This window comes from Phascolarctos cinereus, unplaced genomic scaffold (genome assembly GCF_003287225.1).
Source record: "Phascolarctos cinereus isolate Bilbo 61053 unplaced genomic scaffold, phaCin_HiC Scaffold_4;HRSCAF=312, whole genome shotgun sequence".
In the NCBI taxonomy this organism is placed as follows: Eukaryota; Metazoa; Chordata; class Mammalia; order Diprotodontia; family Phascolarctidae; genus Phascolarctos; species Phascolarctos cinereus.
Window position 1 is genome coordinate 146,914,578 of NW_027555847.1, and position 23,601 is coordinate 146,938,178.

General features: G+C 35.2%; 1 protein-coding gene across 1 annotated transcript in view; it reads left to right on the forward strand.

Moving 5' to 3' along the window:
• Nucleotides 1-20,402, forward strand: part of VPS13A (vacuolar protein sorting 13 homolog A) — a 269,159-nt gene extending 248,757 nt beyond the window's left edge. The window contains exons 69-72 of the mRNA XM_020995596.2: nucleotides 12,786-12,871; nucleotides 15,389-15,512; nucleotides 17,071-17,145; nucleotides 18,919-20,402. Coding sequence (XP_020851255.1) covers nucleotides 12,786-12,871; nucleotides 15,389-15,512; nucleotides 17,071-17,145; nucleotides 18,919-18,969 — 336 coding nt within the window. The 3' untranslated portion in view covers nucleotides 18,970-20,402. The remainder of the gene's footprint in view (nucleotides 1-12,785; nucleotides 12,872-15,388; nucleotides 15,513-17,070; nucleotides 17,146-18,918) is intronic.
• The last annotated feature ends 3,199 nt before the right edge of the window (nucleotides 20,403-23,601 follow it).

Consider the following 23,601-nt stretch of genomic DNA (forward strand, 5'->3'; position numbering starts at 1 on the left):
ACATTGTCTGCAGGTGTTTTTAAAAGGCTTTTAAAATTTAAGTATGTTTGCCTTATTTTTTAGGTATATTTTTTTCATTGTAATTTATATTCACTTTTCAGTCTCTGCTTTCCTTCCACAGTAATTTACCAGTGAAATCATCTCTTCATAACTGCTTATGACTAGAGGTCTCCATTTTATATGGTTATGCATGTATATGTATATTACAGAAATATATATGTGTACATATATAAACATAGCTATATAAATTATTTCTTTATGTCAGAGATAATTGTGTTTATTTTTTAAGAAAAGAATAGTTTTAGGATTTTAGAATTATTCTGCTTTTGGATACTATACCTGGTGTTTAAGAGATAGGGTTATATCACAGATAAAATAATTTTCTCAATCATTTTGCATTTGGGCTCAATTCCATTGTATTATTAAGATGAGTCCCTGCTTATTAAGAAGTTGTTTATTAGGGGCAGTTGTACCAATATAGTTTTCCAAATTAAAGAATCATTGAACAGAAAAGAAATCTAGGTTGAGAAGTAGGGGTACAAAATCCTTTCCATGCCTTGTAACTCTACTTAAATATTGAATTTCTAGATGGTGATTAGCCATGTAGAAAAGCAAGTGTACATGCAGCTCTCCTTTGCATAAGGAATATTTTTTTCCTCTCTAATGTTTTTTCCCAACTTAGAGATATGAACTTAGGAAAGGAAAATAGGTAGAAAACTTTATATAACAAAGTAGTAATCTTCCCCTGTTATAATCAACCAGTGCAACAAGAATACATGATACTGAGTAATGAAATAAATAACATGGTTATTTTAAACCTGCAGAGAAAATAGAGACAAAGTTGAACATGTGAAATAATGGTAGTATTCTGAGAATTGATTTTTTTTTAAATCAAAGCAGTTATAAGTAATACAAATTTATCATTGAATTATATACTATCAACTTATTAACATTAACCTATGCCATTTGGTGTACTTTAAAGTGCTGATTTCAAACATGGGGAAGATTGTGTTATTATGGGAAGTGATCATGCATTATTTAGTCTATAGGCAGAAGCATAAATTTGTGAATAGGATTTAAAAGTAAAAAAATTTTAAAGGCCACATGCTCAAAGTAGTGTATTGGATCTTAATATAAGAACTTGCTTTACTTAAATCTTCTAGAGGAATCATGAGTTAAAATTCCTCTTCACAGAAACATCCGTATTAGTTCTGTACCTCAGTACATTGTCCCTCGTTGCTTAATTACATTTTTATTTGTTTTTCCATATTGACTACTGTAATTCCTAATAACTTGAAAGCCTAAGATTTGGAGAGTGATATGTTATTAACTTAGTAAGATAATTTTAATACAATGTATGCCATCCAGTTAAGTAAATAAGGGTTATGAGTAAGAAATTACTGGATAAGAGGTACTGGTTTCATTTATCTTCACATATATACTTCCTGAGTGGAAAGAAGCTTGTGTAAAAGAATATGTAAGGGGCAGTTAGGTGGTGCGGTGAATAGAGCTCTGGTCTCGGAGTCAGGAGGACCTGAGTTCAAATGTGGCCTCAGATACTTGACAGTTACTAGCTGTGTGACCCAGGGCAAGTCACCCAACCCTGATTGCCACACACACACACACACACACACACACACACACACACACACAAAGGCAGAATGATCCTTTTTAAAACTTTCTCAAATTCTTGTATACAGCATATACAATGGAGATATATATATATATATATATATATATATATATATATATATATGCACTTTGCTAAAGCACATATAAAAACTTTATTTAAAGGGAATCTTATCACTACCAAATGCATCTTTGTCAGAACAGTCGCATGTATTTTTTTTTTATTTAAAATGTGGTAGACACACTCATTCCTGGAGTCTAGAGTTCACTCAGCCAGCTTGTGAAGATGAATATGGTACTTATTTTTTCATCAGCCTTGATGTACCAGCATTATAGCCCAACTACCAATTCTTTAAATCTTTTAAAAAAAATACAATTCCCGGTCACATGACCAACAAAATGGAGGAGTAGACATTTTCTCTGATCCTTACCTCTCCAAAACAGAAATTGTGTGTCAGAGTTGGAAAAAAAAGAAACAAAACAAGCAAGGCCTGTAATTATAATGCATAGATTTAGAGCCAGATAGGACTTAGAGTTTGTCTGGTTCAAACTCCTCCTTATATCATGAGAAACAGACCAAAGAAGTGAGGTGGTATGCCCGAGGTCATACATAGAGTTATTGAATGACAGAATTGGAAACTGTGTCCTTTGGTTAGAAATTCCTCTGTGGCAAATCTTACAAGATAGTATTTGATTTTAAGCCTGATTAGAATGCAGCACCTTTAACTTATCTCTCCACAACTTGGGAAATTATAAGCCTCTGCTACAAGCATAGGAATTCAAACTTGTTCAAATTGTTGAACAAAGATTTCTGTTAAAATGATCTTATGCTTATTTGAGCTATTGGTTATTGAGCAAATAAGAACTCAAAGCATTAATAGTCATTTAAGACCAATTTAGGAGAAACGTAAATTAAAAAAATATTCTAATTAAACTAATAATAATAATGGTTAAATTGAATTACTTTTACTTAAATATGTTTTTCAATTTTCTAAGCTCCCATTTTTAGCTTGATAATTATACTATATTTAAGGTGATTCTTAATGCTTTATTGAAAACAAAAATGGGAGATTCAGTGGAAATTATTTTTAAAATTTTTTATGCAAAACCATGATGTTGAATTTGCTCAGAACTAACATACTTCATGGGAAAAGTTAATTATTTCCTGACAATGTTTTATTTTACATGGTGGAAGATGGAATTCCTTTTAAAGGTTAAAAAAGCTTTAAATTACATTATGCAGGAGAATAATTCATAATGTAGAAAAATAGCCCTTTCTTCCTGAGCATACTGTTTGCAGTTCCTTTGCTGTCAGCTTTTTTCCTCTTGTCGGCATTTTCCTTTATTCCCCAGGCCTTTGCCTGCAGGGTGTTTTAGTCTTAGATTATCTTTAAAAAGAAATTTCTGCCTCTCATTGTGAAGGCATATTGACCCAGAGCTGACCTGCACAGGTCATATATTCTGCATCCTGTCTATTTTTTAAAAATTGTCTGTCTTGTCTTCTTGTCACTTCTAAAGATAGCACAGTTGCAGTTTGTGATGTGGTGTGGGGGAGAGGCTGTTTTTGTTTGTTGTGTGTTTCTTTTCTTTCAGAAATTGCAGGAGTTTGCAAATAGCTTGAAGCTCTGCCTTGACAGCAATCAGAAGATATCTGCCTTCAGCTGATATGATCTTTACCTATACTGCTTCAGGAAGATGATCACATCTGATCTGGAAGAGGGGTCTTATCATAGGCAGTCAGATCATCAGAGTAGTGCCGAGCAGTCTGCCTGACCTCACCTGAAATTTTCAGTAAGTGTGACAAGAAGTAGACGCCACAAGGCTAATTGGATGCCGCTCTTCATTCGGCAACTCTTCCTCTTCAGAAAGGTGTTTCTGAAGGGGATGGATGATATGGCTGAGGAGAGAGCCCAAATCTGTTATGCAGGCAAATTAGGTTTGTTAGTCATACAAGGTAGAACCCATGGAGAAAGAGTTATGTTCCTCTTTTTAGGAAGACTGGCTTTCTAGTTGTTGTAGATAGCAGAATTCAAGTTTTTGGATACAAGTAAGGCCACTGTGGGAAAATTTTTGGAGTCGAAAGCACTGAGTTTGGTGATAAGGTCCTTAACTTTATGTTGAACTGAATCAGGGAGTTCTTTCTACTTAGAATCTTCAGGTGTTGTAATGCATGTATTTCTTGACTAAAGCTGTTGGCATTAACCAAGTCTTCCTCTAAAGATTTAATTTCTTTTTATGGAAGTTTCAGATCTTCTCTTTAGGAAGAATTTAGGAAGAACTGACCTTTAAAATTTATGAAATAGTTATTTTGGCCAAGCCCTGCAGCTTAAATCAATTGAATGAGTCTTATGGTTATTAGATTTATTTGAAAGATTTGTTATCTATTACATTCACAAATTTTTTATCAGTGTATCTGATCTAGGTAGAAAACTAAGAAAAGGATGTTTTGGTTTTTTTGGGGGGGTTGTAAATAAAAAATTATACAATTACTTTAAATTTCAGTTTTTTATAGATTAAATTCATCTTTGTTTCAAATGACATCTTACCCAATAAGAAAGATACTTATAACAGTCGACACAAAAACTCTTAAGTTTCATTTCAGGGAGGCCTCCATTCTACCCTGACACTCACCGTTTACCTTCCTGAAGCTAACCTTTGTGAAGCGAGGTGGCGCAGTGTACAAAGTGCTGGCCCTGGAGTCCAGAGAACCTAAATTCAAATGCGGCCTCAGATGCTTTCTACCATCTTTGCCAAGAAAACCTCAAATAGGTTCATGAAGAGTCAGACACAACTGAACGACTGGACACCAGCTAACTTTATACTGGTGTTGTAACTCTTCCTGTTATTACTCTAATCCCTATTGACTGACTCACAGATCCTCAACAGATTAGAACTACAGAAATGAATTCAAAAAACTTTTTGTAAAGAGGCAGCTAGGAACAGTGGAGAGAGCACTGGACCTGGAGTCAGGAAGACCTGAGTCCAAATCTTGCCTTGGACACTTAGTTGTGTGACCCTGGTCACAGCACTTAATCACTGTCTACCTCAGTTTATCCACTTATAAAATGGGAATAAGAATAGTACCTTCTGCCCAGGGTTATTGTGAGGATCCAATGAGATGTGTAAAGTGCTTTGCAAATCTTACAGCACTACATAAATATTAGCTATGATTTTTATTAGCAGTTACTGTTGTGGGTGATATAACGTAAACTTGCTGCTTAAAGTCTGAGATTGTGACCTATAGGCCTCCTCATTGATCTAAAAATGAAATTTAAATGTTATTGCTGAGTTAGAAGACATTCTACTTCATTTACACTTTTTTTTGGTGAGAGTAATTGGGGTTAAGTGACTTGCCCAGGGTCACACAGCTAGTGAGTGTTCTGTGTCTGAGGCCAGATTTGAACTCAGGTCCTCCTGACTTCAGGGCCGATGCTCTATCCATTGCACCACCTGGCTGCCCCTGTACTTCTTTTCTTAGGATAATTCAGAAGGTTGACTTTAGTTCATAAATCTGTAAGAAATTCCAGTCCTCATTACTCCTGATAACTCCCTTCTTATAAAATATGATGAGAGTTTGTCGGTCACGAGTACACTATAAGGAAATGACTTAACTCTTGAGAAGATTTCAGTTGATTTTAGCCTGACCTCTCTAAATACAGTGACCATATTTATGTACTAAAGCTATGAATATTATATAGTTTCTCGGGAAAACTTTACCTTTCTAGATTAAACTGTTTCTCTTACTCTGATTAAGTTCAAAATTGTTTAAGGAATAACATGAGAACTATTTTCCTATATTTTCCTAGATCAATTTGATAAAAATTGATTATGTGACTATAAGGAAAATTGCAGGGCAGAGTTTATATATTATAGAACTTCAACTTTTATGTGGTGTTACATGAGTAATATTGCATATGTGTGCTATACACACGTGTGTATACATATACATGTGTGTATACATATGTGTATATGTGTATATAAATATACTTACATATAATATACACGTATACACAATAAGAAGTAAGAATTGCTCTTTCAACCATATGTTGATATTTCACATTTTTAAATTTTAAAAAATTTTTCATTTGTTTATTTTTAGTTTTTAACATTAACTTCCACAAGATTTTGAGTTCCAAATTTTCTCCCCATCTCTCCCCTCCCCCCACTCCAAGACAGCATGCATTCTGAATAACCCTTCTCCCAATCTGCCCTCCCTTCTATCACCCCCCCCCATTCTCATATCCTCTTCACTTTCTATTTTCCTGTAGGGCAGAATTGATTTCTATACACCTTTGCCTGTATATCTTATTTTCCAGTCGCATGTAAAAATAATTTTTACAATTTGTTTTTAAAACTTTAAGTTCCAAATTCTCTCCCTTCCTTCCTCCCTACCCACCCTCATTGAGAAGGCAAGCAATTCGATATGTTATACACGTGTAGTCCTGCAAAACACTTCCATAATAGTCATGTGAAAGACTAGTTCCCTCCATTGTATCCTGCCCCCCTGTTTTTTCTGTTCTCTCCTTTGACCCTGTCTGTCCTCAAAAAAAAGTATTTGTGTCTGATTTTCCTCTCCTCCAGTCTGCCCTTCCTTCTGTCATCTCCCTGTCTCTTATCCCCTTGCCCCCTATTTTCATGTAGGGTAAGATAGATTTCTATACCCAATTGAATATGTGTGCTATTCCTTCATTAAGCCAAATCCAATGAGAGTAAGATTCACTCATTCCCTTTCGCCTCCCCCCCTTCCCCTCCACTGTAAAAACTTGTTCTTGCCTCTTTTATATGAGATTAATTTACAGCATTCTACCTTCCCCTTTCTCTTTCTCCCAATACAATCCTCTCTTACCCCTTAATTTTATTTTTTGGATATCATACCTTCATATTAAACTTACCCTGTGACCTCTGAGATATTATATTCCAAGCCCTCCAGTCTCTTAATGTAGAAGCTGCTAAATCTTGTGTTACCCTGATTGTGTTTTCACAATACTTGAATTGTTTCTTTCTGGCTGCTTGTAATATTTTCTCCTTGACCTGGGAACTCTGGAATTTGGCTACAATATTCCTAGGCGTTTTCCTTTGGGGATCTCTTTCAGGAGGTGATAGGTGGATTCTTTCAATTTCTATTTTGCCCTCTGGTTCTAAAATATCAGGGCAGTTTTCCTTGATAATTTCTTGAAAGATGATATCTAGGCTCTTTTTTTGATCATGGCTTTCAGATAGTCCAGTAATTTTTAAATTCTCTCTCTTGGATCTATTTTCCAGGTCAGTTGTTTTTCCAATGAGGTATTTTACATTGTCTTCTATTTTTTTCATTCTTTTGGTTTTGTTGTATAACTTCTTGATTTCTCATAAAGTCATTAGGTTCTATTTGCTCCATTCTAATTTTTAAGGAATTATTTTTTTCAGTGAGCATTTGGACCTGCTTTTCCATTTGGCCTCTTTTCCATTCTGCTTTTTAAGGCATTCTTCTCATTGGCATTTTGGACCTTTTTTGCCATTTGGGTTAGCCTGTTTTTTGAGGTGTTATTTTCTTCAGGCTGTTTTTGGGTCTCCTTTAGCAAGCTGTTGACTTGTTTTTCATGATTTTCTTGCATCACTCTCATTTCTCTTCCCAGTTTTTCCTCTGCTTCTCTTACTTGCTTCTCAAAATCCTTTTTGAGCTCATCCAAGGCCTAAGACCAATTCACATTTTTCTTGGAGGCTTTGAATGTAGAAGCCTTGATTTTGTTATTTTTTTTCTGGTCATATATTTTGATCTTCTTTGTCACTAAAGCAAGATTCTGTAGTCTTTTTTTCCCATGTTTATTCATGTTCCCAGCCCATTACTTGACTTTTGAACTCTTTGTTCAGATAGGTCTCTGTTTCCAGTGTGGAGGGTGTACTGTCCTAAGCTTCAAGGATTTTGTGCAGCTGTTTGTAGAGATACTTATAGGGATCTGTAAATTTTCAGTTCTTTCAAGGTAGTATGATCAAAGGAGAGGTGTTTACTCCTTTCCTCACCTGTACTCTCATCTATGAAGGCCCACAAGCACTCTTTTCTGCCTTGGAACTGTGAGGAGGTTTCCCTGTTCACCACCACCACAAGCTCTTCTGTGGCAGCACTCTTCCTTGCCTCAGGACCACCACCCAGGACTGTGACCCAAATCCAAGCACAGGCAAAGCAAGAGAATCCTGCCTCAGCGCCAGCAAAAAGGTCCCTGCTGTCTGTGGGCCAAGAGCTCCGGAAGCAATTGCTGTTACCGTGGCTGCTACTTGCAGGCTGGCCTAGTGGCAAGGGCTAGACTGTACTCCTCTCTCATTCAGATCCAACAGACCTTTGCCACTGAACTTCTAAGTTGTCTTTGGCATGTATGGATTGAAAAGTCTGAAAACTGCCACAGCCACCCGTGATTCAGTCTCCTGAGACCTGCTCCAGGTTTGCTCTGGCCTAGTCTTTACCTGCACGCCCCACACTGAACTGCGTTCCTCTCCCAGCCCAGCGCAAGAGATCTTTCCTGTCAACTGTCCAGGTTGTCTTGGGCTGGAAATTTGTTTTACTCTGTCTTTTTGTTGGTTCTGCTGCTCTAGAATTTGTTTAGTCATTTTTTACAAGTATTTGGAGGGTTTTGGGGGAGAGCTCAAGCAGGTCACTACTTTTACTCTGCCATCTTGGCTCTGCTCCCAGTATTTCACATTTTTAAAAAGGGAGCAATGTTATTAGTTTAATCTCTTATTTTTGGATAAAACAACACATACTCATTAACATGCACACATTTTTCTTTTAGATACATTAAAAGCCTACTAATTTGGACTGCTGTTATGTAGAAATACAATTGTATTAACTCAAGCATTTATAATAACAAACTAAATTTTGCCCTTTTAGTAGATAACTGTGAGGGTAAAATAATTAGTTGCTACCTTCTATCTTTGGATTCAGGGACTCAAGCCTGTGTGGCCAAGAACTTAATTTCTTGCATTCAAACCAGCCTCCAGCAATCTAGGGATCCTCCAGAGACTTGGCCTGAGCACTTGGCTCCTCAGTATTCATATCCTTTTAAACAGTACTACTTGTATTTTCTGCTGAAGTAAATGCCCTGAGGTGCCCTTACAACTCCTGCTTTTGTTGATGGCTAAAGTTGCTGACCAGATGTGGAAAGAATTTAAATTAGCAAAGTTTGTAATTGATCAGAGAAGCCCAGTTGAATTCAAGAATTTATTGCTCTAATCTTGGATTGATCTCAGGGTTGATATGAACCATTGAAACTTTTAAACTTTTATCTTATCAGGTGACTTTAGGAAGGAGAGGCTATTCAGTTAGAAGTCTTCTGCTGAACAAAAGACTGTTCTGGCCTAATTTTGATTCAATTGTTTCTTAAGTGACTGAGGAAAAGTTCATTGGTATTAAAAAAAAATATCAGTGTTTGTTTTCTGCCGCTAAGTGCAGTTGCTTACTTAGAGAATTGGAGAATTTTGAATTACAGCTGTACCCTTCCCTGGGGATTTGTCGTTTCACAAAGTAAGCATAAATGGTGAGTTGTTCCTTATGATTAAACTTTTTTCTATGGCCATTCAAGGTTGTGGGTTTATCCTGTGCTTGCTTATCTGTTGTAGTTTGGTATTATTTCATAGTTCGGTGATTTTTTTTTATGGCCATTGTCTTTATGTTTAGCTCTTGATTTCTTATATTGTATTTAGATGAAATAGGTTTTTTTCCTGTTACTTCTCGCTTATACTCCCATGTTGGTATTTTTAAAAATCCAATTTTAACCTAAATGAAGGTCTTTTACATAGTCTAAAATTTGCACAGTAATTTCTTAAATACAGTTTTCCATAAATGATTAATAGCTTTTGTTGTTTGACAGCTGAAATATTTCGTGCCAGTGGTTTACCTCTTAGCTGTATCATAATTTCAGGTTAGATCTTTTAGCAGTCTGTTGTGTGATGCTTTTCTCTAACATTTGGATAGTTTGAATCATTCAGATAACGTTTTTTGATTCTCTCAATCATGTTTCTAAGGGAAATGTTTCACTATGCATATGAAGTCTGGATAGTAGCAAAGATTAGTACTAAAGGCAGTACTCTCATTTCCTTCACTTCTTTCCATGTGTTTCCATGTTTAGGTAGTGATTCAGTTGATTTGTTTACATTAAATGAACTATTTTTTTATATACTTAGTAAATGCAGAGAGTATCCTAACGTCAGTGACCATGACTTTATTATTTAGTTAACTACAGATTCCAACATGTGTGAGAAGTACAGTGTCTTATATATGATATTGTTCATTCCTTTTAAACATTTCCCAAAGGTTTGTTGGAAGGTAATGTTTACACATTATGAATAAAACAAAGAAAATTTTCCCACCTGTGCTAGAGTATATAAATGAGGCTACTAAGGGGATATCAGACAGTATGGATTAAAATATTTTATGCTGATAATACTTCTATCTACTTTTTTTTTCTTAGTAACTGCCTGAGGACTTAGAGTAGTGATTTCTAGCCCTGGTTTTATAATAGCTCAAAGTGTTATCAGTTATTTTCAGCTGTCTGTCAGATTTTAAAGATGTTGCTTAATTCACATAAAGATATATCACACAGCACTTTGGGAACCAGGAAGCAGTGTGGCCTAATCAAGCAGATGGCAGTGGGGTACTGATAGTCTAAAATAGTTGGAGTTTGATGACTAGGAAATTGAACTGAGTCAAGCTTGGGATAAACAGAATTAAGACTTAATAGATGGTGTCACGTTGATTAAGGCTGAGTGTCTTGGAATTAATAGGAATCCTAGCGTTCACATCAGCAACCAGTAGGTGCAAATGTTATTAGAGGCCCAGGGAATAGATTTCATTAAAGAGGGCCATAGCACAGATTTGGGGTTGAGAATACAACACTAGATAAAAAGTTAGGATTCCTAGGCAAACATCATGACTGTGTGGCCCTGGCAGTCCATTCATTTCAAATCAACTAACGTGCTGTGGAGCCATTTAACTTTACTATGTCTCAGTTTCTACATCTGTAAAGGGGGGGGGCGGTGGAATGAAAGTGCCTACCTATGTCACAGGATTATTGTGAGAAGCAAATTTTAGAAGTACTTCTTTGAATGTCTTTTGTAAAATCAGAAAATTACACTAAATGATTCCTTTCAGGTCTGAAAACTATGACACAGCTGTGTGATCCTATACATGATAAGTTCTTTGACAAATAAAAATAAATAAATAGGAAGGGGAATTAAAACACCTAATGAGATTATTTTTTTAATGGGAGGGATACAATGATGGATTGAGGGAGGGATATACAGAGTTTGAAGATGAGAGAAGTAGAGAAGGAGTAATAGCATAGAACAGAAGCTGTTAATGTGACAAAATTGTGAAATCTACGTTATGCTTCATATGCATTTAGTTTGAAAGCTGCTTGTCTTTTTCGGTCTTGCCCATGTTTTTTCCATTAATTCATGATTTAGGTTGATTATTGTTCTATAAGGAGTTTTCTTTAAATGATTCTGAAAAAGATGCATTTCATGAAATCAAGTACTATTTGTTTTAAAGCATACTATATCATCTCTTTTGGCATCTACTTATTTTGTTAAGTACTTTGTAAGCTTGGGTCTAGAAGACATTCTGCATGTTTCTTCCTGAATAATTTTGACATTATTTATATCTAGAAACCAGTGTGATTTTTGAAAATAGCTTAATTTCTTCCACTGTCATACCTTGGATTTGGTTTGAATTAGTCCTGAGAGACTGAAAATGGGGAGGAAAAGCTGTTGATTCTTTTCCTTTGCTGCTGTAGTATAATCTGATTCAATTAACATTTAGGTCCAGCTGCCATGCTTGAGTGTAATGTGAGGGGCCATTAAAGGCAAAATGAGATCATAGACAATATGGGGAATGAACTAGGGCTTGTAATTTATTTAAGGACATAATCTTTTAATGTAGTATATAATATGGGTTTGTAGAAAGGGGAGGTTATTTAGACCACTTCCTTGATTTAATGAATTAGGTCTATACCCAAGTTACATTCAACAAATAAAAATAGATTGTATATTTTAAAACCTATCTGCTTTCCATTTTCCCTGGATAATCTACTTCAATGTTTTACAACCTTGTTATTAGGAAATTCTTTCATATACCTTGCCCCTTTTCCCTCATACTTCTATTTTCCCATTATTTCTTCTTTGTCTCAGGTGAAAAGAGCCACCTATGGAGTCTCCGTACAGACGAGTCATCTACCTTTGTGCTAAGAGTCTTCCAGAAATTTGATATTAATTATAAAATCATTCTTACGTGTTCTTTGCTCAGAGTGAAATAATTCCAGTTCCTTTTGATATTTCCTCATTAGCTGTGTTTTCCAAACTTTTAACCTCCTCGCTATCTTATCAAATCTTTAAAGTTGGCAACGTTTTACCTACGTTATATACATTTTTTTTTTGCTTTACAGAATTCTAGTCACAATTATCTAATCTGCCTAAAAGTACATCTTGTCTATCGTAATAAGAAAGGAAAAGGATAAAGTTATTAAAGTATGAGTATTTCAGATCCTAATAATAACCTTGGGAAACAGCTTCACACCTGGAGAAAATAATGTTTGGTGCAGAATGAACAATGAAGAAACAATTTCATTAATTGTTGTCATTTCTGTACTTCCTATGGGTAAAGGGTAGCTGAAGTTTGATATAGGAATGAGTGTCATTTAAAAGGCAGCAAAGAGGGAATTACAAAGAAATAGCAGAGGACCATAATAAATTATGGTATTTTATGGACTTTGTATGTGTTGTGATGTGGACTGAATTAAATGTTAATTTTATTCTGCAAGGTAAAATGACCATGACTGTTAAATAATAATATGTCTGATCTAAACTGTAATGCATTTAGTTATGTTACTGGTTCACAGGTTTTATTTTAGTAGATTTCCTTAAAAAGCCAAATGTGTTAAACATCCTCATTTAGCTAAAATTGAATTATCTTTAGCAAATCTTTACAAGTAGGTACTTTGAGAAAGGTGAATATAACATTTAAATGAATATTAAGTTAATTTGCTCTTCATATTTAACTTAGGATATATAGATTATTACTGTGGAATGTGATAATGAATTTTTCACCCATAATTTCTAGAAGAGAGTAAGATGTAAGTAATATTAGAAATAGGAATAGCATCAACCTTTTTTCTCTTTTATATTTTTAGGTGATGGAAAATGGAAGATTTGCCAAAAACAAGTATATTACACATGTTATGGTCAATAAAACAGATTTCTTGATGATAACCTCAAGGTAACTTTCACTAGTGTTAATATTTAGCTGTCTAATTTAGTTACAGGCTTACAAAGAGCTATTAATGAGTAGAACCAATTATCATCCAAACCTTTGCTCATATATAGTCATGTATACATACAGATAGATAAATACATAGATGCACACACAGGTTCAGCTATACACACAAGTATATATATAGATGAAACCTCAAACACATAAAGATAGTTCAAAGTCAAATATCATTATATAAGCAAATATAAAGATGATATATGTGCATAAGATTTGGCTTTCCTTTAACAAAGAGGTAGACACATTACTGTTTTTAAGAAAGAGGTAGATACATTACTATTAAGTTATTATGTATAGTTTCCCTGTCTTCTCTTCCCATGCCTGAAAATGGACAAATAAAAGGATTTTGTACTATAGACCAGCAGTCATATGCCTAACTGGTCAGTTGTAAAACCTTAGCATTAATTCATAGGCACAGTACACACACTGATATCTGAAATTGGATTTGAATTCAAGTCTTCTTGAATGTAGGTCCAACACTTTATGAACTACACCACCTATACGTTGAGGTGTATGGGGTGTAGAGGACTAGCACCTCTGTTGTGAGAACTTACTGAGCCCTTTTCAGGGCTCATTATCCACCTTTGGTGTCCACCCAATTTTCACCTGTGGCTCCAAGAAGCTGTAGCATGTGCAGTGGTCACACTCCAGTGAACTGTCTTGGCAGATAGGCTGTAAACCAGGTTGAGGGTAACCAACAGGCCCGAAGCATGTGAAAAATTCCCTGGGTGGAGTGTGCAGATGAAAACAGTTTGTTTCAGTGGCCATGAGGTGGCTGAAGCAAGTCCTGTGGAGTGCTTAGAGCTTGGTCAGACATCAAAGGACACCAAGGTCATCTACTGCATCCTGAGCTATATCACCAGTTGTCTTGACTTTTGTCTTGCCAAGGGATGGGAAACCTGTGGCTTTAAGGCTGCATGCAGGTTCTGCACACCCTGGTCTTACCACTGGACCTCTGAAAAGATGATGACTCTGAAAGAGAGAGTGAGGCTGATGACTTTGTCCAACTCTGCCCCACTTAATCCAATTCGTGGGCAAGTCAAGACATCACCCCATGATGTCATTGGTCCTCTTCGAAAAGAAAGGACAAACCATAGAACAAGACATATATCTTTGGTTTAAGAGAACAAGAGCTAAAGAGCTGCTATATCGCTATTTAAATGTCCAGTGGAAAGAGTGCTGAGCTTGGAATCAGTGGACATGAGTTTGAGCCTGTATCTGACACTTCTAGCTCTGTGACTCTAGACAAGTCATTTAAACTCTAAGCCTCAATTTCCTGATCTGTAAAATGGAAAAGATGATATATGATCTGCCAAAAGTTTTATGAGCAGAGAAAATTGAGATATGTGTATGTATGAATATTTGTATACATATGTGTGTGTGTGTAGGTATATATACACACATATACACACACAAACATTTATCTATTTGTCTATATATTTTACATTTATATAGTTAAGTCATATACATATCTAGAAATGTATATACAAATGTATCTATACATCTTTACATATATGTGTATATGCATATATATGTCTTTATATGTGTATGAGTTGTTAAATTATTGAATGTTTTTCCACATCATTGAAGGTTTATTGGGAGACTGATGATAATTCTTAATCCCTCCGCCTTTCCATCCCAGGGAGAGGAAAGAGAACGATCACAAAGAAGTAATGGAGGATAGGGAAGTGCATGCTGAGAAGTAGCTCTTTTATTCCTCCACCCTGGCCAGTGACAAGTAACCAGCTGTGTCTTTAATTTAGTCCTTTGCTCTGGCAAAAACAAAGCACATTCCACTTAGTGAACTCTCTGCAGGCAATGACAATTGTTGTCTTAAAGCAGAAGAAAATAATTTATTGGGGGGGTTGCGTAAGGGAAGACTTATTTTAGAGGGAAAACATTTGTCTTGATTTTCATCTTGAAAGATAAGAAAGAAATTCTGATATGAGAAGTTATATAAATGTTATAATTCAAAGTAGGACTTTTTAAAAAAGACCTTATAAGCATTAATTTGACTATTATCAAAGCCTCTTAAGTTTCATTTTTTAAGGAATATGAAATTGTAAGAATGTCAGTTGTTGGAGGTGAGATTAGAATTGTCTTTCTAGTTCTGTGCTCAGTGTGGTGGGAAATTTCCCTCTCACAGAAGGGCCTATACTTAGTGCTATCTAGAATATTAGTGGCAAATTCAATATTTTCAGTGCTCTGGTTACATATAAAGTCCCCAAAGATAGAGAATAACAATTGATTCCACAAAGAATTGTCCTATTGCCTTATTTATGAAGCACCTCCAAATAATTCTTGGTTGTCAGGTTTTGTTTTGCTTTTTTAATAATAGTACCTACCTTCAAGGGTTGTTTTCAGAACAAAATAAGATATCTGAAAAGTTTTTTGCAAGCCTTAAGCTATTATATAAATGTTAGCTATGATTACATTTGCTATTATTATTGTCTTTGTTTTTGGTAGTGGTGTGTTGTTTGTGACAAAAGGAACATTTGGGCAGCTGACCTGTGAGTGGCAATACAATTTTGATGAATTTACCAAAGAACCATTTATCATTCATGGAAGAAGATTACGTATTGAGGCCAAGGTATATTGAATAAAAATGAAGATAAAACATTGATTCATTTTTCAAGATATTTTCATTTTTCTACTTTAGTATTTGTAAGTTTCTAATTAGCCTATGGCCACATACTTTTGTCAAACAGAAAATAGGTCAGTTTTAACAGATGTTACTTTCTATGGTACTGCATGCAGAGAAAGAGAGAGAGAGTGTACCTGTGTGTGTGCATGTGTGTGTGTGTGCACACGTGTGCACCCGCGCATGCCTGGGCAAGACGCTTAACCTCTTAGGTCTTTAGAGAAAATGCTGAATACTTTCTTAAATTAAGAGTTGTTTGTTTTAATCAATGAAATCACAAGTCCAGTCCCTATCCCCATCTATCATAGCATTGTGCTATCTGTAGCACTTAGCTGAGACTATAAATATCCATAGTTTAATGTTCCCAAGTTTGCCTCACAATATGTTTTTCTTGAAACCCTCAAAAGTGGTCAGAAGAAAAGGCCATTGAGTCTAAAACAACTTCTTATTTATTCTTAGTGATTGGTCTCTTCAACTAGATCATAAGCCCTTGATGGCAAGTACTTAGAATTTTTCTAACTGCTAGCACAGTGTGGTTTATGGTAGGCATTCAGTGCATATTTGTCAATGGACAGATTCTTGAAAAATGAAGTTGGCTTTTTATCATTCGGATCTTATCAGCAACTATTATCTATTCTGGACAAGGAATTATATTGAAAGATATATGGAATGTTATAAGAGCACAAAAGAAATAATGATGTAGAGTTTATTTTAGTCCTTTGTCCTGTTTCTTAAATCCAGATAGATTTCTTTTAAACTCTGAATGTTTGAGTATTTGCTAACTAGAACTATTAACTTAAAATCACCTTTATAGAAACTTTACAAAATTGTTTAGCAAAAACCACATATGACCTCCTAATAGGTTCATTAGTTCCAAATAGTTTCGGTGTCAAAACACCATCATTGATCCTTAAGTAGTTGTTCTTACATCATGAAAGGTAGAGAATTAGGCTCATTTAGGCAGAATTTCCCTACAAATATAGATTTCCATAATACAAAGTAAAAAGGGTCTGTAAAGAAGAGACAGACTATATACAGCCTCTATGAATGGGTTTGGCTTTCTCAACGTGGTGAACACATGAGCCAGTTCTTTCATAGTTAGCTTGTAACTATAATGAATCATGTAGATAGATTTGAGATGTACTGAATCTCAGCTATGATTTCTGGACTTAATCATTCAGGAAAGAAGTCTAATAAATTGTTTTGGAAAAAAAAGAAAAAAATATTGCCATTCTTCACTCTCTGCTTCTTCCTTTCTCACTTTGTTGTTTTTGCAATGAAAATAGACCCTTTTTTAGGTTAAGGAATTGTAGAGCTAAGTTTGTCATCGTGCTGTTCCACTGCTATGCTTGATTCTCCATCCTATTTGTTTCTTATGATGCTGTTCAAAATGTATCATTTCTGATATGAAGTACAGAGCAATGAAATTGTTTTTCTTATGCTAATTTTTTCTATGAAGTTTGGTTATTCTTCTATATACTTATTCATTTCTTTATTTGGTCCATAGGAACGTGTGAAGTCTGTATTCCATGCCAAAGAGTTTGGGAAAATAGTTAATTTTAAGACTGCAGAAGATGCCCAGGTAAATCTAGTTGCCTCTTTCATTAAAATCGATATGAGCTTTTGACTTTACTTTTTTTGATTGATTTTTAGTTTTCAGCATTCACTTCCATAAGAGTTCAAGTTTTCAATTTTCTCCCCTTCCTTCCCCTCCTTCCACCCCAAGATCTGATATCTGCTATCTGATATAGGCTCTACATGTACATTCATATTAAACATACTTTCACATTAGTCATGTTGTAAGTAGAATTAGAACCAATGAGAGGAACCACGAGAAAGAAACAAAAAGAGAGAGAGCAAATAGTGTGCTTCAATCTGTATTCAGACTCCCTAGTTCTTTTTCTGGATGTGGATAGCATTTTCCATCATGAGTCTTTTGGAGTTGTCTTAAATCCTTGCATTGCTAAGAAGAGGTAAGTCTATCAAAGTTAGTCATTGCACAGTGTAGCTGTTACTGTGTACAATGTTCTCCTGGTTCTGCTCACTTCACTTAGCATTAGTTCATGTAAGCCTTTCCAAGTTTTTCTGAAGTCCTTCTGCTTATCATTTCTTTTTTCTTTTTAAATTTTTAAATTAATTTATTTTTAGTTTTCAACATTCACTTCCATAAGATTTACAGTTTTAAATTTTCTCCGCCTCCCTCCCTAAGACGGCATGCAATCTGACATAGGCTCTACATATACATTCTTATTAAATATTTTCATATTAGCCATGTTGTAAAGAAGAATTAGAATCAATGGGAGGAGCCATGAGAAAGAAGAGAGAGAGAGAGAGAGAGAGAGAGAGAGAGAGAGCAAATGGGTATGCTTTGATCTGCATTCAGACTCTGTAGTTCTTTCTCTGGATGTGGATAGCTTTTTCCGTCATGAATCTTTTAGAGTTGTCTTAGATCCTTGTATTGCTGAGAAGAGCTAAGTCTATCAAAGTCAGTCATCGCAGTGTAGCTGTTACTGTGTACAATGTTCTCATGGTTCTGCTCACTTCACTCAGCATCAATTCATATAAATCCTTCCAGGTTTTTCTGAAGTCTGCTCATCATTTGTTATAGCACAATAGTATTCCATTACATTCTTGTTCAGCCATTCTCCGGTTGATGGGCATCCCCTCAATTTCCAATTCTTGGCCACCACAAAAACCTGCTATAACTATCTTTGTACATGTGGGTCATTTTCCCATTTTTATGGTCTCTTTGGGATACAGCCCTTTGGGCATAGTTCTAAATTACTCTCCAAAATGGTTGGATCAGTTCACAACTCCACCACAATGCTTTAATGTTCCAGTTTTCCCACATCTTCTCCAACATTTATCATTTTCCTGTTTTGTCATGTTAGCCAATCTGATAGGTGTGATGTGGTACCTCAGGGTTGTTTTCATTTGCATTTCTCTAATCATTACTGATTTAGAACGTTTTTTCATATGACTATAGATAGCTTTAATTTCTTCATCTGAAAACTGCCTCTCAAACCTCAGCTCAAGTGCCACCTCCTATAAGGGAGGCCATACTTATTTTCTCTACCCCTAATTCTCAGTATAGTTTTTCATTTACTGATTCTATGTACATGTCATTTCCTCCAGCAGAAGATAAGTTCCTGTAGGTCAGGGACCATTTTGTTGTTGTAATTGTATTTCCATTGCCTTATGTCATGTCTCTTAAGTAGGAGATTAATAAATGCTTGTTGAATTCAGGTCACAACTGGGTAAGTTGAAAACCACCTTTCCCATAAACTCATCAAAATATTTTTTAAAATTTTATTATAAAATAAGAATGTATCTTCCTTTATTTCTTTGCTTATAGTGGGTCCTTTCAAAGCTGGAAGAAGTGAGAGAGATTTCGCCAAGATTCTAATTGATGGAAGGAGTTGGCTGAAGACATCAGGGATGAAACAGAATATAACTTATAGCTGTTATCTTCCAGTGCCTGATTATCAAAATTAATTTGAGGAGTCAGGTATAAAATTATATTCAAGCACTCTTATGTTTAATGGTTGTAGTCCAGTTTCATTCAGGGATCAGTGGAATTGGATAAAATAGTTATGTAATCAAAATATTTCACCCATTTGAGGGGATGATTAGGTTTTTAACTTGAAACAGTTAAAATTCTTTTAATACATTTTTAAAGGAAGATCCTTTTTTTTTTCCTGAGGGAACTTTAATACTGTCTGCAGAATTATATCTCACAGTGATAAAGGAGTTGCCCCAAGTTAATTCCACTCAGAGCTAAATTAAAATTTTGGGGGGGTATCATATTTTGAAGTTTACCATTCTTAACTTAGACTCTCATCTACTCCAAATGGTCTGAGTGAGCAGTGAGTAGACTGATTTAATCAAATGTCATTCCAGTAGTATCATAAGACCTTAAATGGTAATCCAATAAGAAAGGTAAAGCTCAGCAGTGTAATCTTTGAATTCTTTTTGTGGATAAATATTTTGGAAATATTTTCTTTATTTTTTTATATTAAGAATAGGTTCAAATTATTCTTCAAATGTACAAGTATTTGGAGTTACCTTTTTATACACTATGCTATAAATTATAAAAAAATCCACTGATGCCTTGCCTTAAGACAAACAGTATGTTATTGAAGAAATAGTTATCATGCTCAGGAAAATCTCTTTGAGAGAATAAAAATAAAGAAATACCTCCTCAAGCTAAGTCCCTGGGGACAATATTGTGAATTTGATTTATATATTTAATGCTTTTAGTGGAATTCTGACCTTACAGAAAACTTTCTGAAGCCTCCCAAATGTAGCTTCTTCCTGACTTCCTCCAGAGAGCAGGACCACACCACAAATTTAAATCCCCACAAGAACTCACATCCTAAGGAATTGTGTAGAAGAACTCACAGGTCTTATTGGAAATCATGGTAACCTAAAATAAGACTGAGCACCAGGCTATGAATACCAGAGACTCAAGAACTTGAGGTTCACTTTTCTAAGCTTGTGATTCAGGTGTAAAGCTCATCCCAACCAAAATCATTGGCTGCACTTGAGTGGAAAGAAGGCTGCGGGATTCTTTTGATTTCCATTCTCTATATAGAAATCTGCTTTTTTCTTTCTTTTGGAGAAAATAATGAATGACTGTATGATAACTGTATTTTCTATTTAGTTGTTGGATAGTATGGAATATCAGATGCATGTTGTGTAACTGCTGCCAAAAGATTCTTTCCAAACTGTTTTTGAAATTTTGGAATGTGTTTAAGTTACTGACTTTGAAATTCTCTTATCTGTTCAGACCCTTGCTTTGTTGTAAAAGCTACAGTAAACAGCATGCCAAACTATAAATGTATTTTTCTTTCTTTCGGATCAAGCCCACAAAAATCCATTACATATATTATTGATCTGTTCCAGAATATTGTGGGGTTTTTTATGTAGTTACCAAACTGAAGTAATATTACAAAGAAGTTCCAAATTGCAACTGTGATTTGTGTGACTCTAATTATAATATCTGCTCAGAGCAGGAGACTTATTATCCTGTGGTTTATGTTTTAACCTCACATGAGAATCAGACCAACATGGGGTAGGTAATCTATACATTTGATTTGAGGGGTTAATTAATAACGTGGCCCAAAGGATCTTTAGTTAACATCCTTGAGCTTGGTAATTTCTTGCTTTAACCCTTGTCTGAGCCTTATATAGTTGAATGGTCTACTCATCTCACCTTCTTTATCCAAGTTCACAATTTATTCATTTAAAACACATTAGCATTAAGTACAATCCAAACAAACATTTGGGGTCCTGGTGGCAGAGGTGGAAGCAGTCAGGGGTCAAAGTTAAAAACTTAAGTAATGGACACTGTTGGTACTGGCAAGGCTTCTGAAATGAAGCCCAAAAGAAACCCAGAGCCAGCAGGTGTAGGCACTAGTTATGTGTCCTGATTTCTGGCTGATCAGGCAATTTTCTCTTCTGGTTTAATAATGTGCATAAGTACCTCATTTTTGTTCTCCCACAATAAAGGGACTCATAATTTCAGTTGACACCATTGATAAACCTTTATGGAAGGGGAGGTTTGTAACCTAACATGAAGCTGAAGACATAAAAAAGCCATTAGTAATATCAATTTAACTATATTTTTAGTTTAATATTTTAAAAATTAATGTTATATTGTTTTGCTCTCTGTTCTAGAACGTGTGATTGTCCTAGATATACTTGTGCAGTTGTTCATGGAATTGAGTATTATACAGAGACAGAATTGAGACATGCACTATTTTTTGAGAGATCTTTGCTCCTACCTTTACCACTGTGCTAGTCAGTGTATAGTTACTAATTTGTTTTTCTTTGCCATGGACTCCATACTCACATGATGACTAATTTCACATAATTTCTTCCCTTCTATAATTTAGGCTGGTCTTTGCTGTTGCCTGTCCTAAAGCTGCCATTATCATTATGTCGTGAGATCTCATTTATTAAGTATCCACAATGTATTAGATGCTTAGTCATCATAATGTATCTACCTGGAGCCTGACATTCTGTAGTTTTCAATGCCTCATCAACACTACCCTCCATTATTTTTTGTTTTGTTTTTTTGCTTAATTCACAATGTGACCTATGTAATGACATCCATTACAACTCTTCACATTGAAATGAGACCTTTACTACTCTTGTAACTACCTCATCTTACAAGGAATAGGCTAAAAATTGCAGAGGCAAATTTAGACTAGTGCATGACTTCAGAACAATTAGAGCTCTCCATAAATGGGATAGGCTATCTCAGGAGGTAGTGGGTTCCCCCTCATTGGAGGTCTTGAGGTATTGCCTGGATTACTGGAATTCTTTTGGGGTATGGGATGGACTAGATGGCTGCTGAGATCCTTCTGAACTAAAATTCTGTGATTTTCCAATACGTAATTGTACATTCTTTTAACCATTTTGTTCTAGCAAGGTATGTGCTTGTGTAGGTATAGTAGTTATTCAACAGTAGATTTACCACAGTGATGATGATGTTCAATTATGTAAAACATTTCTGTATTAGTCGTTTTGTACAAGAAGACTCGAGAAAAAAATGAAAGAAAGAATATGAAAAATAGTTTGCTTCAGTCTGTGTTCAGTCAGTATCAGTTCTTTATCTGGAGGTGGATAGTATGTTTCATCATTAGTCCTTTGGGATTGTCTTGGATCATTGTATTGCTGCGAATAGCTCAGTTCTTCATCAGACACTATTCCTGTTACTGTGTACAGTGTTCTTCTGGCTCTGTTCACTTTACTAAGCACCGGTTCAAGTAAGGCTGTCCGGGTTTTTCTGAAATCATCCTGCTTGTCATTTCTTCTAACACAGTAATATTCCATTACAATCATATGCCACAACTTGTTTAGCCATTTCCCCAAGTGATAGGCATCCCTTTGTTTTCCCTATCTTAGCCACCACAGAAAGAGCTGCTGTAAGTATTTTTGTACAAATAGTTCCTTTTACTTTTTTTTGGATGTCTTTGGGATATAGACCTAGCAGTGGTATTGCTGGATCAAAGGGTATGCACAGTTTGATAGGCCTTTGGGCATCGTTCCAAATTACTCTCCAGAATAGTTGGATCAGTTCACAACTCCACCAGTGGCGCATTAATGTCCCAGTTTTCCCACATCCCCTCTAACATTTTCCTTTTCTGTCATATTAGTCACTCTGGTAGATGTGAGGTGGTACCCGAGAGTTGTTTTTGATTTGCATTTCTCTAATTAGTAATGATTTAGAGCATTTTTAATGTGACTATAGATAGCTTTGATTTCTTTGTCTGGAAATAGCCTAACTGCCTGTTCATATCCTTTAACTATTTATCAATTGGGGAATGAATGACTTGTATTTTTATAAATTTGACTCAGTTCCCTATATGTTTGAGAAATGAGGCCTTTATCAGCGATATTTCTCCATCCCTTCCCCCCCAGTTTTCTACTTATAATTTTGGTTGCGTTGGTTTTATTTTTGCAAAAACTTTTAAATTTTATATGAACAAAATTTTCTCCTTTATATTTTATAATGCTCTCTATATCTTCTTTGGTCCTAAATACTTCCCTTATCAACATAAGTCTGACAGATAAAATATTCCATGCTCTCTTAATTTGCTTATGGTATCACCCTTTATGTGTAAATCACATACCCATTTGGACCTTAACTTGGTATGTGGTGTGAGATGTTAGTCTATACCTAATTTCTGCCATACCGTTTTCTAGTTTTCCCAGCAGTTTTGTCAAATAATGAATTTTTATTCCAAAAGCTTAGGATCTTTCGGTTTATCGTATACTAGATTACTATGGTCATGTACTGTAATGTAATTTGTACCTAATCTATTCCACTGATCTACCTACCACTCTATTTCTTAGCCATTCCCAGATTGTTTTGATAATCACCACTTTATAATGTGATTGACATCTGGTATGGCTAGACCACCATCTTTTGCATTTTTTTTCATTGAATCTCTTGATATCTTTGAGCTTTTGTTCTTCCAAATGAATTTTGTTATTTTTTCTAGCTCTATAAAAATTTGTTTTGATAGAT